Source organism: Nyctereutes procyonoides, unplaced genomic scaffold (assembly GCF_905146905.1).
Source record: "Nyctereutes procyonoides isolate TBG_1078 unplaced genomic scaffold, NYPRO_anot_genome, whole genome shotgun sequence".
Lineage (NCBI taxonomy): Eukaryota > Metazoa > Chordata > Mammalia > Carnivora > Canidae > Nyctereutes > Nyctereutes procyonoides.
Window position 1 is genome coordinate 9,635,468 of NW_026575144.1, and position 16,706 is coordinate 9,652,173.

General features: G+C 40.1%; 2 protein-coding genes across 3 annotated transcripts in view; both read right to left on the reverse strand.

The window, feature by feature from the left end:
* NUP133 (nucleoporin 133) overlaps positions 1-5,361 on the reverse strand; it is a 54,228-nt gene extending 48,867 nt beyond the window's left edge. Inside the window, exons 1-2 of the mRNA XM_055308920.1 lie at positions 5,094-5,361; positions 2,626-2,744 (exon numbers count right to left, since the gene is read on the reverse strand). Of these exons, the coding sequence (XP_055164895.1) occupies positions 2,626-2,744; positions 5,094-5,275 (301 nt within the window). The 5' untranslated portion in view covers positions 5,276-5,361. The remainder of the gene's footprint in view (positions 1-2,625; positions 2,745-5,093) is intronic.
* Positions 5,362-10,311: 4,950 nt separating this feature from the next.
* The window catches only part of ABCB10 (ATP binding cassette subfamily B member 10), a 35,522-nt gene continuing 29,127 nt past the window's right edge, over positions 10,312-16,706 (reverse strand). For both annotated transcript variants that reach the window (XM_055308818.1, XM_055308817.1), the window contains exons 11-13: positions 14,812-14,855; positions 12,717-12,751; positions 10,312-12,225 (exon numbers count right to left, since the gene is read on the reverse strand). In XM_055308818.1, coding sequence (XP_055164793.1) covers positions 11,994-12,225; positions 12,717-12,751; positions 14,812-14,855 — 311 coding nt within the window. In that variant the 3' untranslated portion in view covers positions 10,312-11,993. The remainder of the gene's footprint in view (positions 12,226-12,716; positions 12,752-14,811; positions 14,856-16,706) is intronic.

Genomic DNA, 16,706 nt, shown 5'->3' on the forward strand with positions numbered 1-16,706 from the left:
TTTAAAAATTGTTAAAAAGAAAAAAGATCCTTAAAATTCCTTATATGAAAATTTTCTTTATGGCTACATTCTTTATATATATATATATATAAGTTATTACCGCATACAGAAAAGATTCATTCACATCATAAAATGCTTTTTTTTCCCAAAAAATGCTATTGAGTAAATCAATATTTATTAATATCCAAAACAAGAATCTATTTAACTTTTATAACCATTTTTGGAAATGTACCTGAAGGCAAAAAGTATATTTTAGGCTTAGCTTTACTATCTTTTAATATTTGCTATAAACAGATATCTTACTTTCTGTAATATTTAGTAACATCTATAATTTTATTTTGATATGGACACACAATCTCCCATTAAATATATAAAAAAATTTCAAGGAAAAATTGTTCCTTCAAAAGAATGTGATTTTCAAATACTTTCTTTAAAAGTATGATAAATCATTATATGCAAACATATAAATATCAAAGGTGACATTCCATATTTTTTAAAAAGCTATTTATTTTAAAAAGAGAGAGAGCACATACATGAGGGAGGGACAGAAGGAGTAGAAGAGAATCTAAAGCAGGCTCCCCACTAAGCACAGGGCTCAATTCCGCGACCTTATCTAAAACCAAGAGCCAGCCACTTAACTAACTGAGCCACCCAGGTGTCTCATGGGTTACATTCCATATTAAATGGCAAGTATAGTATATTGCTGTCATAAGCATTAGTGACCAACCTCAGTGTGTTAGCCCTAGAAATTTAATTAACTTGAGCTCTGCTCTTTGCTTAAAAGCAGGGTACAGAGGGCAAAACAAAAGGCATCAATAACGTACAAGCTACAATACTAAATCATGCCTAAGCTAAGTGAGTGGTTTTTGCTGAATTAGAATGTTTGCTCAATATTTTCTTTTCCTAAAAGCAATATAGCAGCTCCAAATACTCTACAGGCAAACCCCTGAGGTCTCTGATTTAACACACAGTACTTCGTAGGTTTCTATATAGGAAAAAGTTCTTATAGTTTACATATGCACATCCTAATTTCTAGTGACTCTCTCCTTTGAGGCTCTGTACTATTAATAGTACTATCTGTGCTATTTGTTCAAGCCTGGTGGCATGAACCAGGAGTATGTTAAAAGGCTTAAATACAATTTAAGCTGAATTTTTTTGAAGAGTAAAGAAAAATATAGCATATATATTTAAAACAAGAACAGTGCATAATAGAGGTTTGTGGAAATTTAGTTGTCTGAACACCACCATAACTGAGTTCCCAAGGACTCATAGACAAAGATAAGCAACTTCAAGTTGATGAGGAATATTCCTTTCTAGAATAGGGTACTTTAACCTTTTTTGACTGTCATTTACAGTATGAAATACACTTTGTATCACAATACATTCAAATACAATTTAAATAAAACAGGGCAGCCTGATTTCAGAAATGCTGTCGTAATGGTTTTTAACAACTTTTATTCTTCTTACTGGTGCTATTTTGAAGAATCAGGATCAATATTAACAGGTTTTGTGGGGATTGTTTTATACCTTTTTCTTTTTTAAATCAGACTTCTATTTTTATGTTTTAACATTTTCATAAAAAAATTTTTTTTAACTGGATCCACGTAACAAATATGGGGAAAATTGTGCCTTGTTTCAACAGTTTTGCTAATTCTTAGGCTGAAAGATGACAGATGCCTAGAGTTTACTTTATGTTGAATTAAAATCAGTATTTCTCTAACAACAACAACAAAAAAAACAGGGCAGCCTGGGTGGCTCAGCGGTTTAGCGCCACCTTCAGCCCAGGGCCTAATCCTGGAGACCCAGGATAGAGTCCCATCTCGGGCCTCCTGCATGGAGCATGTTTCTCCCTCTGTGTCTCTGCCTCTCTCTCTGTCTCTCATGAATAAATAAACAGAATTTTAAAAAAAATTATCTAACATTATTATATGAAATGCACTCTGATATCATGCACTCTGTTTTTTTAAGTGCTGGCCATGAGCCACTAAAATGACTTCAGTCACTACTTACAGTTTGAAAAACACTTCCAGAAAATCACAAAAAACTAGAATTGAATCATAAACAAAAATGACTTGGGTTCATCACTGAGGATGCTCTGAACTTTGCACCCCCAGTCACCCAACCCCTCGTCCTTAGGGTTGCCTTTTTGATGCTTGTGTGACTGCATCTTCCAAATTTCCACTCTAATTCTCTGCCAAGAGAATCTTCTACAGGTACCACATTGATAACATAAATGTGTACATAAAACCTCTGGGATACTACACAGGATCCAGAAATAGAAGTAAGATTTGACCTGATTGCAGTATCACACCCAATAGTGTGAGGCAGTGGTTTTTGTTTTTGTTTTTTTAAAGCTAACTTCATACACACAAATTCTGAAATCGGACTGAGTTTTGCATATGCAATGTTTAAAGCCATAAAAGAAGTAATGTGATTGTGCTAAGAATAGACTCATTCTGCTTCTGAAATTTATTTTATTTTTCAATTACAGTGAAGATCAAATATGTTATCTGTTTCTTCCCGATTTAAGTGAAGGTATATCACAGAAAGCACAAATCTCGATCTAAGCTAGAGCCAGGCTGCATTCTGAATTGCTAATAAAGGCAAATGGAAAATGATACCCACCTTCAGCCAATGTTAAGGCTTCCATTATTTTAACAGGAAGAGAAGATCCAAATGTTTTCACATCATAGTTCATAGACTCAGTTACACAGTGGTGTGGCAATATCCGTGTAGGTGTTCCTCTAAAGAAAAGAAACCATATTATTTGAATTATAACTTAAAATTGTGTTATCCTAATCTTTACGTACCTATTTTCACATGAAGAGAAGATCTTGCTTTGGCTCATGTCTACTGCAATTAACTATATTTTTCATTAAAAAAAAAAAAGACTGACAGGATCTAGAAAAACTTGGTTTCTGACTCTTCTGCTCTAGCAATCAGATGCATGCTCTATTTGCTTAGACCCTTTATAACTGCTTCCTTAGTTGTGAAATACAAAGGTTGGACTAGATCAGTGTTTTCCAAATTGTGGATCATTTTGAAGGTCTCAATAACATTTATGAAAAATGAAATAGAATATAATCTAGAATTTATTCTACACTGTGGTCAAAAAAGCTTTACAAACATTGGGTTAGATCATCCTTAAGCTCTCATCAGCTCCAGAATTTTTTTTAATTTTTATTTATTTATGATAGTCACACACACACACAGAGAGAGAGGCACAGACATAGGCAGAGGGAGAAGCAGGCTCCATGCATGGGGAGATGTGGGATTCGATCCCCGGTCTCCAGGATCGCGCCCGGGGCCAAAGGCAGGCGCCAAACGACTGCGCCACCCAGGGATCCCCCAGAATTCTTTTTATTGAAGTACAGTTGATATACAATGTTACATTAGTTTCAGATGTACAATACAGTAATTGGAAACTATGCTCTGCTCACAAATACAGCTACAATCACCATGCAATCCTATTATAATATCACTGATTATATTCCCGATGTTGTACTTTTCATCCTCATGCCTTACACATTCCGTAACAGGTCTGTACCTCTCACTCCCCTTCGCCCATTTTGCCCTCATCAGCTACAGAATTTTATGAAATCTACTAGACTTGTACGATCAAGAAATTAAATAAGGTCCTGAATATCTGCTGTTATCTGGTCTTCAACACCAGATACAGCAGTTGAAATTGTATCTCCTGCGGTTTAGGGCCGCCTTCAGCCCAAGGCGTGATCCTGCAGACCCGCGATCAAGTCCCATGTTGGGCTCCCTGCAGGAAGCTTGCTTCTCCCTCTGTGTCTCTCAATCTTAAAAAAAAAAAAAAAATTGTGTCTCCTTCTCATCTTGTTAACCTTCAAAAATAAAGTTACCAGTATAAAATTTATTCTCTCTTTTGAGGATTAAATGAGCTTTATTTCCTGACAGAACGTTATAACAAAGATTTTTCTTTAAATTATCACTGGAGGGGACCCCTGGGTGGCTCAGCGGTTTAGCACCTGCCTTTGGCCCAGGGCATGATCCTGGAGTCCCAGAATCGAGTCCTGCGTCGGGCTCCCGGCATGGAACCTGCTTCTCCCTCTGCCTCTGTTCCCCCCACCACATGTCTATCACAAATAAATAAATCTTAAGAAAAAAATAAATGATCACTGGAAAGTAAGAAAAGTTTTTAAAACACATTAAATAAAGTACAGCTTTTATTCCCTGATTTTTCTCAAAAGTAGAAAACACTGACAAGATCACCACTTCGAAGAGCACTTTCAAAAGCAAAAAGTCAAAGACGCAGTGTAGTTCTTAAAAACCATTTCTCCTTTAAAGCATTGCAAACATTCAGAGATAAATTTTAACTATAAATTCAAAATCCAGTATCACAGTTTTCTTGCAAAAAAAAGTTCATTTTTGGTAGACGAATTCTGAGGAAACTACTCATGCTACCTTCTAAAGTTCTAAATTAATTATGACAGGGGGGCATGGAGCATGATTTAACAGGTGATGTGGACTAATGTGAAACGCTTTTCTCTGGTAACTATTCTTATGTCAATGCTACGGAAAACCTTTCCCCTATTTAATTTAGCTACAAAGTTAACTTGTGTGGCCTAAAGTCCCTTAATTATCAATCAGCAGATATATTAACGGCAGTAATTATATCAGGCATTATACGATTTTCCTAGGCTGGAGACGCTCATTCCCACCGTCGTCGAGGAATTTCATGTTGATTCACTTGGCCTTGAGTGAAGCAGGTTCAGGTCAAATACTATCGCCCTTTCACAGATGAAAAGAATGACTGACTGGCTTGCGCCGGAACCAGGGGCAGTAAGGAGGCGGCAGGTAACCACTCACTGCAATCCAACTTGTTCCCTTCTACACAGAGGTAGAAGAGAACTTTTCCATGAAAAGTGAAAAGTGAAGGCACCATTGACGAATTAAAAGCGAGGCTGAAACAACCCGCAAAGATGGCGAAGGTCTATTTCCCCCAAACTTCTGGCATTCCTCCCCGCCGCCCCCGGTTCCGGAGGTTTCTGGAGACACTGGCCCAGCAGGCCCGCGAGGCACGTAAGCCTGCGCATCACCGGACCGAACCGGGGACAATCACGTACCTCGAGCTCAGCGAGCTACGCCGGCCGACGGGCGAAAAGACCACCGGGGAGCTGACTGCCGACCCCAGGCACAGCCCTTTCCTGCTCGCCGTCCGGGGCGTAGAACCTGGCCCGACTCCGCCTAGGGGGCCCCTCCGGGTTCCGGGCCCGGGTGTCCGCGGAGAGGAGACGGCCGGGAACATGACGGAAGGGAGAGGCGACACAGAACGCGCCGATCCCGCCGGTGCGGCCTGAGGCTCTGCTCGCGCGCGGAGCTTGAACACCCAGAGGCGGGAGGGCGCGCAGTGATGACGTAAAAACACAGCGCCAAGCTCCGGGCTTTGTAGGGTGGCGGGGGCAGAGCGCGCGGTCAGACGTAAAAGCGCAGCGCCGAGGCGCGGGGTGTGGCGGGGACGGTGGGAGGGCGCGCGGTAATGACGTCGGAGAGGAGCGGCGCAGCCGGCCGCGGGGCGTGGTCCAAGAGGTGACTCGTTTGGGGCCTTGGGGGGCCGGCGGGTGTCGGGAGCCTCAGGGAAGTGAGACGGGAAAGCCAGGTGCCCTCCGGACCCCGAGGGGTGGGGCTGGCCCTCCGGCAGCCTGAACACCAGCGTCTCCGTGTGCTGGTCTCTCCTGAGCCTCTCGCGAGCTGGAAAGTGTCGGATCCCTGGTCCACGCTGAAAGGCCGCCAGTGGTGTCACACTCAGGGTTATGTTTGTCCTTCTCTAGGTTTGTCGTTCCCCACTCAACTCCGCGCCGTCTCCTCCACGCCAGCAGAGTCCAGGTCTTTAGCCCGGATCTGGCTCAGAAGCTGCCCTCTGCAGCAGCTCCCTGGGGGACGATGGGACCTGCGTGTCCTGCGGACTCCTCACGACCCATGTGTCAAAAACTGGATTCCTGTTTTCCTTGAGGACCCCTTTGCCCCCGGGGAAAGGAGAGCTCGTCCCGGAGTCACTCGGCGCACGGACCGCCGCCGCGACATCCCGGAGCGCCGAGCTGAGTCGGGCCACCGGGGCCAGCCTGGCCCAGACAGCGGGGACCCAAGAACTTCGCTTCGGTATCACCACCCGGGCTGCTACATTTTCCTCGTGGCTGCCATCTCCTTTTTTTTTTTTAAGTCATTTCCTTATGTATCCTCTGACCTTATTTTGAACAGCGTGGTCCCTTCTACAGGAGACTAGAAGGAGGGGTGGTGTGGAGCCGCGTCTCCCGCTCGAGCTTGCCCACCCACTGCCTGGGAATGTGCACGTCTAACAGGCTTCCCGGTGTGGGTGCTGCTGCGGTCTGGGGATATTTTGACAACCACTCACGTAGTAATTGAGTGTATAGGCTCCGGAATTAAATGGGACTTGCTTTAAATCTCACCTCTGCTATTCACTGTCTCTGTCACCTTTTTGAGCCTCTTAAATTACTGAAAGTACTCGCTTGTGAGAATTAGATAGTGGAGACATGACTGTATTCATGGATGGCAAAAAAACACAAACATAGCATGAAAGCAAACAAGCTGAAGAAAAACAGTATTTCCAATAAAATAGTACTCTTTAAAGAAAATCCGCAAGAGAAAGCAAGCCACCCCAATAGGAAAAAAAAAAAAAAAAAGGAAATGTGGAAGGCATGAACTAGCATTAAGTCAAAGACTAGAAATGACCACATGAAAAGATCTTCAATGTCACTAGTAATTAAAGAAATATGAATCAAACCACCAATCAGTATTTTTTGCCTGTTTAATTAGCTGGAAGTTTTTTAAAAAAATGAAAATAGTTCATGTTGAAAGGCTGTGGAGTAATACGTGCTGATATTTACACTTCTGGTGAGATTTTTATAAATTAGTACCATCTTTTAGGAGGATAATCTATCAAAAAGCCTTATAACTTGCACATGCTCTTTAAACTTGGCAATTCACTTTTAGAAATTATCTGAAAAAAAATCATTATATAGATAGTATTGTTTATAATAGCGAAGACTATAGAAAGATGTACAATGATAGCTTTGTAGTATATTCACATTAAAAGAAGACATGTAGATGTGTGTAATGAATACTTAAGGATATAGGAAAATATTCCATTGTAAAATTTTAAAAAGCAGGTTGGTCTAAGAACAGTATGTCCACGATGAGCCCTTTTTTTTCCTGTATATTTTTTATTGGAGTTCAATTTGCCAATGTATAGCATAACACCCAATGTTCATCCTGTCGAGTGACCCCTCAGTGCCCGTCACCCAGTCACCCCATCACCCCACCCACCTCCCTTTCCACCACCTCTTGTTCGTTTCCCAGAGTTAGGAGTCTCTCATATTCCATCTCCCTCTCTGATATTTCCCACAATGAGCCCATTTTTTAATTGAAATAAAATACTTCAGGACGCCTGGGTTGGCTCAAGTGGTTGAGCATCTGCCTTTGGCTCAGGTTGTGATCCCTGTCCTAGGATCGAGTCCCGCATCGGGCTTCCTGCATGGAGCCTGCTTCTCCCTCTGCCTGTGTCTCTGCCTCTCTCTCTCTCTCTCTGTGTCTCTCTCATGAATAAATAAAATCTTTTTTTAAAATGAAATAAAATATCTCATTGTATGTCTAGACACATGCACATTTGTGAGATGTTCAACCTGAACATGTGCCTCCCTTCCTAACGTGCTACCCTTTCAGTTAAGATCAAACTTTGATTTATGTGGTACTAATCACTGCAATCAACAATGGGACAGTAGCCAGAATCACTTCTTGCAGCTGTGGTAGAATTGTTAGAATCCCATTATCACTGACATAGTAATGGTGACATTATTAAAATCGAAAGGCAGGGGAACAATGAAAAACTCATGATAGAAATCATCCACGCCCAATCATTTTCAAGGCATTCATTTAATTGCCATCTAATGGCAATGGGACTTTGAGATAACTATAAATATCATTGTAGTTTAAAGGAATTTAGTCCTTCAAGCAGGGAAGAACGCATATTGTTTTCACTAGTTCAATGGTCAGGAGACTGTCAAGGGTCAATGACCGTCTCCAGCTTGCGGGCCGTTTAGTCTGTTGGAACTGCTCATAAATGAGTGTGGCTGTGTTCCAATAAAACTCTATGGACACTGAAATTTAAATTTCATAAAACTTTGATGTTATGAAATATTTTTCTTTTGATTTTAAAAATCATTTAAAGCTGTAAAAACTGGGGTGCCCGCATGACTCAGTTGGTTAAACATCGGACTCTTGGTTTGGGCTTGGGTCATCATTTCAGGGTCGTAGGATGGAACCGCAAGTCAGGCACCATGCTCAGTGTAGTCTGCTTGGGATTCTCTCTCTCCTTCTTCCTTTACCCCTCCCCCAGCTCACATGTGCTCTCTTTCTCTCTCTCACTAAATAAAATATTTAAAAAACAAACAAACCTGGATCCCTGGGTGGCTCAGTGGTTTAGCGCCTGCCTTCAGCCCAGCGGGTGTGATCCTGGAGTCCCAGGATTGAATCCCCCATCGGGCTCCCTGCATGAAGCCTGCTTCTCCTTCTGCCTGTGTCTCTGCCTCTCTCTCTCTGTCTCATGAATGAATAAATAAAATCTTTAAAAAAACCTGTAAAACCATCCTTAGCTTGCAGACCATACAAATCAGGCAGCAGGTCCGTTTACTGACCCATGGGCTAGTTTCATGAGGAGACATGGGTCCTTTGTAGGCATAGGGGAAGTAGAGAATGCTCAGTAATATTTTTCAAATGAATGAACAGAGACTGCCATGATGCCTGACATAAAAATCATGTAGAAGGACACCCCCAAAGGAACATTTACAATGTAGTTCTCACATACTTCTTTCATTAATATACTTAATGTTTTCTAACATTTATATTTGTTTTCATTTATTTTGAATTTTTATGGAATTTTTATGGAATAAAATGGATTTCTCAAAATAGAACCTTAGTTTATAAAAATGGGTTTAGCTTAAAACAGCTTATTTAGCTTATGGTTATTTCCTGAGAACCAGTCAAGTCCAAGGTCAGAGAAGGCCTTGCACATAGAGATGAGCCTGGGAGGTGGACAACAAACACTAAGCTCATTAACATGAAATTTTATCTCACATGCAGTATTTCTGGTGATTAAAATTTTATTTTTTGCTTATTTTTCAATTGCTTATATGAACATACATATCCTTCAATTGTTCTCCATGCATGTAGAATGAAAGCTAAGATTTTCAGCATGATTTTGAAGGTCCATGATCCAGCTCCCATTTCTCTAATATCTCCTAGTATACAGCACCAGTGCTGAATTAATTTACAACTTGCCTATTCTTATTTCTTTTCTGTGAAAAGGGGATGATAGGCCTTTATTTAAATTATAGAACTGTCAAAGTATCAAACATGGTAACATGTGCAAACACTCGGGAAACAAATTGGTGCAGTAACTCCTCTGCTATTTAGCTATTTTCTTGTAATTACTTTTTGTTTCCTTTATCTCTTTCTAAATAAACTAGAAGCTCCTTGAGGGCAAATACTCATTCTATCATCAACTCCAAAGCAGAATTCCTTGTCCACAGTGGGAGTAGAGGATACTTATTTATTGCACTAAAGCAACTAAATAGTTTATGTAGGAGTACTGACAATACTGACTCTATCTTTAGCCCTCCATCTTGTTCAGGTTTGCTCAATGACCTCTCTTGTGTTCCAGGTCTGTTGAAAATTAATATACATACCTTAGAAGTGCACACCAAGGCTGGGATGTGTGGAGGCTTGCTTTGGTCTCCCATGAATCTGTTAGAGTCTTTACACTTGCTATGGATGGCACCACAATATCTAATTAAAGATTAGCTGCCGGTTAGGTGCATGCAAGCCCTTTGATCTCACTACAGTATGCTCCCCACCCACACATCCCTTTGCTCTATGAAATCTGTAGACCAAGGTTTGGACTTTATGGAGAATAGCTGTGCAGCTGCCTGGATCATCATCAACTCAATCCCCCATCGACAAGTTTCTTTGAAGAAAACTCCATGTAAATTGGATGGAGTCACCTATTTCAATCTCCCGTCTCTAACCTTCTCAGTTTGGGGGATACTTTACTATCCCTCCCCCACCTTCTAACAGTTTATAAATAGCAAAACAACAAAAGGGTAAAAATAAAAATGAGAACATTAACAATTTTAGGTAAGGAGGATATGAAAGGATATGAATTTAATTACTACTTTCCTTTATTTATAATGTTAGTTTTTTCTTTATTACTGAACCTCCATAGTCAAATTCCAGTAAGAATAAAGCTTTATAATAAGTGACAGACTCAAATAAAGTTTACTATAAATTTTAATCTGGGATATAAAATGTTCCTTAAAGACACAATTGAACATCTTGTATTAGAAAATAAAATATAATCAAAGTCAATTTTGTAAAGAATTTCTATGGCACAAAGAGATTTCCCTTAGATCCAACTTGTAATTGTTTTGTCTGCTGTGAACCATGCCATAATAGCAAATTGTATAAAGAATACAAGTAAGGCTTGTTAAAATGATTGTCACAAATATACTGTTTCCTAATACAAAGAACATGGAATTCATTCATTCACTGAGTTCATTTTATTCAATGATAAATTCCCTTATGTAGAATGAATTCTAACACTACATGCTCATCAGGAAATAGTGGTTTCTTCTTCCAGTATAATCAGTGAACTAATCAATACTTAGAACACGGGCAAACTTCCATTTTAATTATACCAATATAGTTATTTCTCAGGTTCTGGCATCATCAATGTTAAAAAAAGCACTTTTTCTTGAGGCAACAGCAAAATAACAGAACTGATTTGAAGGATGGCTTTCAGCACTGCTTTCAGAATTCTGAGGCATTTGGGTGAATAAAATTATAACCATAAATCAAAAGGGTTATCATCCTCTTTTCAGAAGAGTGAGTGACAAGTTCTGAAAGTTTATTGATACTCTGTATCAATAGGAAAACTACTGATACAAACAGATCAAAAGGAAGAACTAAGCTTTCTTCAAATGTTTTAAGGTTGAAAATTACAGTTATATTATTTAGATTTTTGCCTTATTGAATGAAACAACTTCAAAAGTATTTCAGTAACTGGTAAAATGTAAAATTTGGCTAGGAATTATAAATTTTTAAAAGATGATTTTCAAAATACATGCCTTTGGATAACTTATATGTAAAATTCATTTTTACCTCTTGAAAATACCTAGCAGTTCATGCCTCGCTTCCCAAAGTAACAAACGTGTGAATAATGAAAACAGAAGTTTCCGTATTCAAAGGATGGGCTTCTTCCCTTTTTAGAACTCATCAGACTTTCATGTGCTAAAAATGTTGAAAACCACACACATCTAAACACAGTTTCATCCCAGAAGAACACATATTTCTAAAGTTTCACACCCCTGAAGACATAGGAGGTGGGGAACATAAATGTTCCCTCCTCGCCATGTGACGTTAACTATTCCTGTATGTCTGTATGTCAGGTTTGCTTCAGGAGATTATCAGAATAGAAAAAGAGGAAGATTTTCATCTAGTGAAATTAGACATAATGTAGTAGGACACTACCAAGAGAATTACACAGAGTGACTAGCAAACTCACCTAAAATAGTTAAGCTTTTTATTTATAACCCTCTTTTAAAAGTTGTCATTTGACAACAGTTTCAATGTGTATCAGCAGGTTAAAAAAAAATGAGGCATCATGTTATATTAATTAAAGTATTCCAGGATAAAAGAAAGTAAAAAAACCTGACAATAATAACTTCAGTGCTATAGACATTTAGAAAGTTACAATTATTAAAACTCTGAATAGAAAAGTCTTGAGAATAGGTACATCTCAAAACAATGTTTTATCCACCTTGGAAAAAATAGGCATATTTTAAATAACTTGAAGTATGATTTGTAGATTAGATATTATCCCTAAATTTCTTTTTATCCTGCAGCAATGGTTTGTTCTAAAGTCTCTCATGTTCACTTTATCAGTAATTGCTTCTTTAAGCTGAAATAAACCTTTGTTTGTTCATTAATTTTCTGTATATCCCGTCTGGTTTTGAAAGCAATTCCTCATGTTTTCCACATTCTGTAATCTTTCCTTGGTCAAGAACAGCCACCATATTAGCATTCTTAATGGTAGACAGACGGTGGGCGATAATTAGCACTGTTCTTCCTTCCATGAGTCGGTCCAGCGCTTCTTGCACAAGGTATTCATTTTCAGCATCCAGCGCGCTTTCACAGGAACCATGTGAGAAAGCAGAGACATCAGTGCTGTGCATGCTGTGTGCTCACGTACTTCCCCTTAAAAACGCAGGTGCCCCAGAGGAGCAGTGAATTTCCACTGCAATCAAAATCACTTCTACTCTATACATAATTCCACTATATATTTTTTATATTATAAAAATACTACACAAAAGAAACTTGGATCCTTGTCTCCATAGAACTGCTGTCACAGAAGGAGAAGAGCACTCTGTAAAGCTGCTGCTGAGTGTGATCCGGGGCTCATCACAAACGTGACTGAACTGAGACTAGAACCCTCAACTTCTGACTCGGCCTGCCCTCTGCCTCCCAACTGTCATTATCCATTCAGATGTGGTCACTTTAAAGTGGAAGTGGGAAAAACAGCATTTTCAGTTGTATCACTTTGAAGTACAGAATAATAAGTTTTTGGTAAAGGAAGAATTTGGCTTATACAGGCACACATAGTGTTAAGATATCCTCACCTGGTTGCTTCATCTAGGAGAAGAATTTTGGGATTCTGAAAAAAGAGAAATATCAAAAAGAAAAGGAACACAATTTATTATAAAAACACAAACTCTCAGTAATAAAAATAAATGAAGTACTGATACAGGATACAATGTGGATGAACCTTGAAAACACTCTGCTAAGTAAAAGAAGCCAGATACAAAATGCCACATATTGTAGGACTCCATTTATAGGAAATGTTCAAAACAGGCACATCTACAGAGAGTAGGTAAGTGTTTACCTGCAGCTGGGGTCAACAGAGAAATAAGAGAGGAGGTCATGTGTGGCTAGTAAAGGATCAAGCATCTCTTTCTGGGGTGATGAGAATGTTCTAAAATTGATGATGGTGATAGATACAACTCAGAATACACAGAAGCCCACTGAACTGCACAATTTAAATGGGTGAACTGTATAGGATGTAAATTATATCATAATAAAGCTGCTACAAATAAGAAAAGCATAAACTCCTAAGTGTCTGAGATAAATGCATAAATGGAAAAGTTAGAGCTGACTCTGAACCAATATCACAGGCATCACTGGACTGGACATTGTAGATGATGCAGTTTTATCCTGCTGGCCAATCAACTAGCAGTGTGAGGCAGGGATCTAAAGTGAGTGAGACAGAGTCTAGACTCTCAAGATCCTGCTTATAGGGCAGCCCGGGGGCTCAGCGGTTTAGCACGGCCTTCAGGGCATGATGCCCAGGCATGCCCAGGGCATGATCCTGGGGGCCCGAGATTGAGTCCCACATCGGGCTTCCTGTGAGGAGCCTGCTTCTCCCTCTGCCTCTCTCTCTTTCTCTCTCTCTGTGTGTGTGTGTGTGTGTCTCATGAATAAATAAATAAAATCTTAAAAAAAAAGATCCTTATAGTTAAGAGTATCACATAAAACAGAAAAGGTCGTCAACTAATGTCTCTAACACATTAAATTCTAGCTGTGCCTAGGAAGCTGCTGAGAAGAAATGTAAATATATGTCCACACAGAAGCTTGTCCACTACTTGCTCACAGCAGCATGATTCACAATAGTCCCAACCTGGAAACAACCCAAATGTTCATCAGTTGGCAAACAGATAAGCAAGTCCTGTTGTGCCCACACAGAGGAGCCTGCTCAGCCAGAGAAAGAAGTAAAGGACAGGTGTAGGCTGCGACATGGACACACCTCCAAAACATTATACTAGTGGAGCGCCTGAGTGGCTCAGTTGGTTGAGCATCTGACTCTTGATTTTGACTCAGGTCATGATCTCAGGATCATGAGATGGAGCTCTGCATTAGGCTCCATGCTGGGAGTGGGGCCAGCTTATGATTCTGTCTCTCCTACTCCTTATGCCCCTCCCCGCTTAAACAAACAAACATATACTAACAAAAGAGATGATATGCAAAGGTCACATCTTGTTTGACTCCATTTATCTGAAATGCCCAGAAAGGCAAATCCAGACAGACAGACAGACAGACAGTACCTTGGTGGCAGCCTGGGACTAGGGTGGAAATGGGGAAAGACTGCAAGGGGGTGCAAGGGATCTGTGTGGAGTGACAGAAATGTTCTAAAATTGGACTGTGATGGTTGAACAATACTTGTATTGTTTCAATATTTTGATATAATCATTGTTACACTCGTTAGACCATATGCTAGCTTGCTTGCTTTTTAAAAGATTTTTATTTATTTTTTCATGAGAGACACAGAGAGAGAGGCAAAGACATAGGCAGAGGGAGAAGCAGGCTCCATGTAGGGAACCCGATGTGGGACTCGATCCTGGAGCTAAAGGCAGACGAACAACCACTGAGCCACCCAGGCGTCCCAAGACCATATACTTCTTGACAGAAGGTCCATGTGTTAAACTTTTCTCCCTCCAACAACCCTACCACAGTATGGGCTCTTAATACCTAAGAAATACTTGTTAAATCAGGACAATATATACTCAGTGGAATTCCCAACTCATTTTTCATGGGAACTATCAACCATATATCTACCCTCCCCCTCTAAAAAAAAAGGGAAGAAGAATAGTAAATTATAAATTATAAGGCCTCTAAATTAAAAATGATAGAAATATTCCAGCCAAGTGGCTTCAAGCTTACCTTAAGTAGAGCACGGGCAATTGCAATCCGTTGTTTCTGCCCACCTGACAATGACAATATAATTTTTTTTTTTTAACATGAAAGCCTAAACAAAAATTCTTGGTAATAGGTTTTTCTGATAAGCTTAGTGGCAATTTGAAGACAGCTTCTTCCGGTTAGTCACAGCTGAGATTGACAGTAGAAAGGAAACCTATTTTTAAAATATATTGTCTCCTCATCAAACTCAAAATTAATAGCAATTGTCATAGCTAACATTTCTTGAGGAGTTCCTATGTACCAGGCATTGTCTAAATGCATTACAATGTTATCTCATTCAATCTTAAAAAAAAAAAAAGTCCTATGACGTAGATCCTGTAATTATTCCCTTTTCACAGATGAAAAACCAAGGCACAAAATAACCCAGTCCCAGGTCTCACAGTTGGTAAGTGGCAGAGCCAAGGTCTGAGTAACCCACTTTAATTCTTCCCTTTTAAAACTCAAATTCTACTTAAAAGCAAGGGAAGAAACTGGGGGCTGGGAGTGGGCAAATGCAGATGGCACAGCAGTAGGCAGAACATCTATGATAATTCCCTTCCTCCACTTTGCCTTACAGCACCCTCTCTCCTTTCCTCCAGGGCACAGGACTCCCAAGTTACCACAAGTAGTCTCAGACACCAGTACTCAGGGCTCCTCCCGACTTACTTTGTTTTAGAAAACTCACTCCATTTTTGGTGATGAAAACATTCCTCTTTTGGTTGATTTTATTGGATGAAATACTTATTAATAGTAATTGTATTATATTATTTCATCTAAGAGAAGCTCATCAAATGATGAATCGAAATTAAATTACAGCTGAAATGTGCAATTCATCATATTACATCTGAAACATATGGTGCTCCTAAAAGCTGTCCTCAAATAGGCAGCCCTGTGCTCACAACAAGGAAACCAGGGACATCCCTTTGTTTTGGATCCCCTCAAGTCGGTGAGGGTGTCTGAGTACTCTGAGGTGGGCTGGTCGAGTAGCCAGTTGAGGACTTCAGGTTGGCTCTGAGAAATCCTCAGTACCAATCAGTACACTGGGAATCTATCACTAGATGTCCTTTCTTCCTTCCTTCCAGAAAGTGAGCATGGGTTGAAACTTTTGGCTATTTCACTCTGAAATGTAAGCTTGAAAATCCTGGTAGAGGGAAGGACATACAGAATCTATTCCAGGGGACAAGGTGACATGCTTGTTGGACAGAGTGAGGTAGCTCCCAGCTCCACATCCTGATGCTCAATAATGTCACCATGAGCAGCTGAAACTGGTTTTCTATTTGAGGGCGTGTTTCAGAGATGCCAGGGCAGTTCACTTTTACACAGCAATGTATAATTCTGCTGGAATCTCGCAAATCTATCAAAAACATGTTTTCATCCACTGCCTATTGTTTTAAAAAAATCATACACAGTAAAAACATGTCTTGTGTTAAATTTTCTATGGTCTAACCTGAAGCAAAAAGTTTTGAGTTGGAAAGGACTACTGCTCTAGCTCAACCCAGCCACCTTCACTCTGACATGGAGGCATCTGTCCTCTGCTCAGATGCTTCCAGGGACAGAGAGCTCATTCCATGGAAGTGAGCACATGCCAATAATTGCAATGAAAACATTATCCATGTTTACCCAGAAATGTATTTCCCTTTAAGTCTACTCATTGATCCCACTACTGCACTCTAAAGCAATAGAATACAAGTTTTCTCTTTCCCTCCTGAAAATATGGCACCCATAATGCAATGTGCTCTAACATACCAGGGAACAGCAACTGAGCCTCAAAGTCCTGCGTGTGTCTGGCACAGGGCATGGCACACGGCGCTGTGAGCCAGATCGGGGCCAGGGCCTGTTTGTGCACGGCCCTCAATTTAAGAGTGGTTTTCACAGTTTTA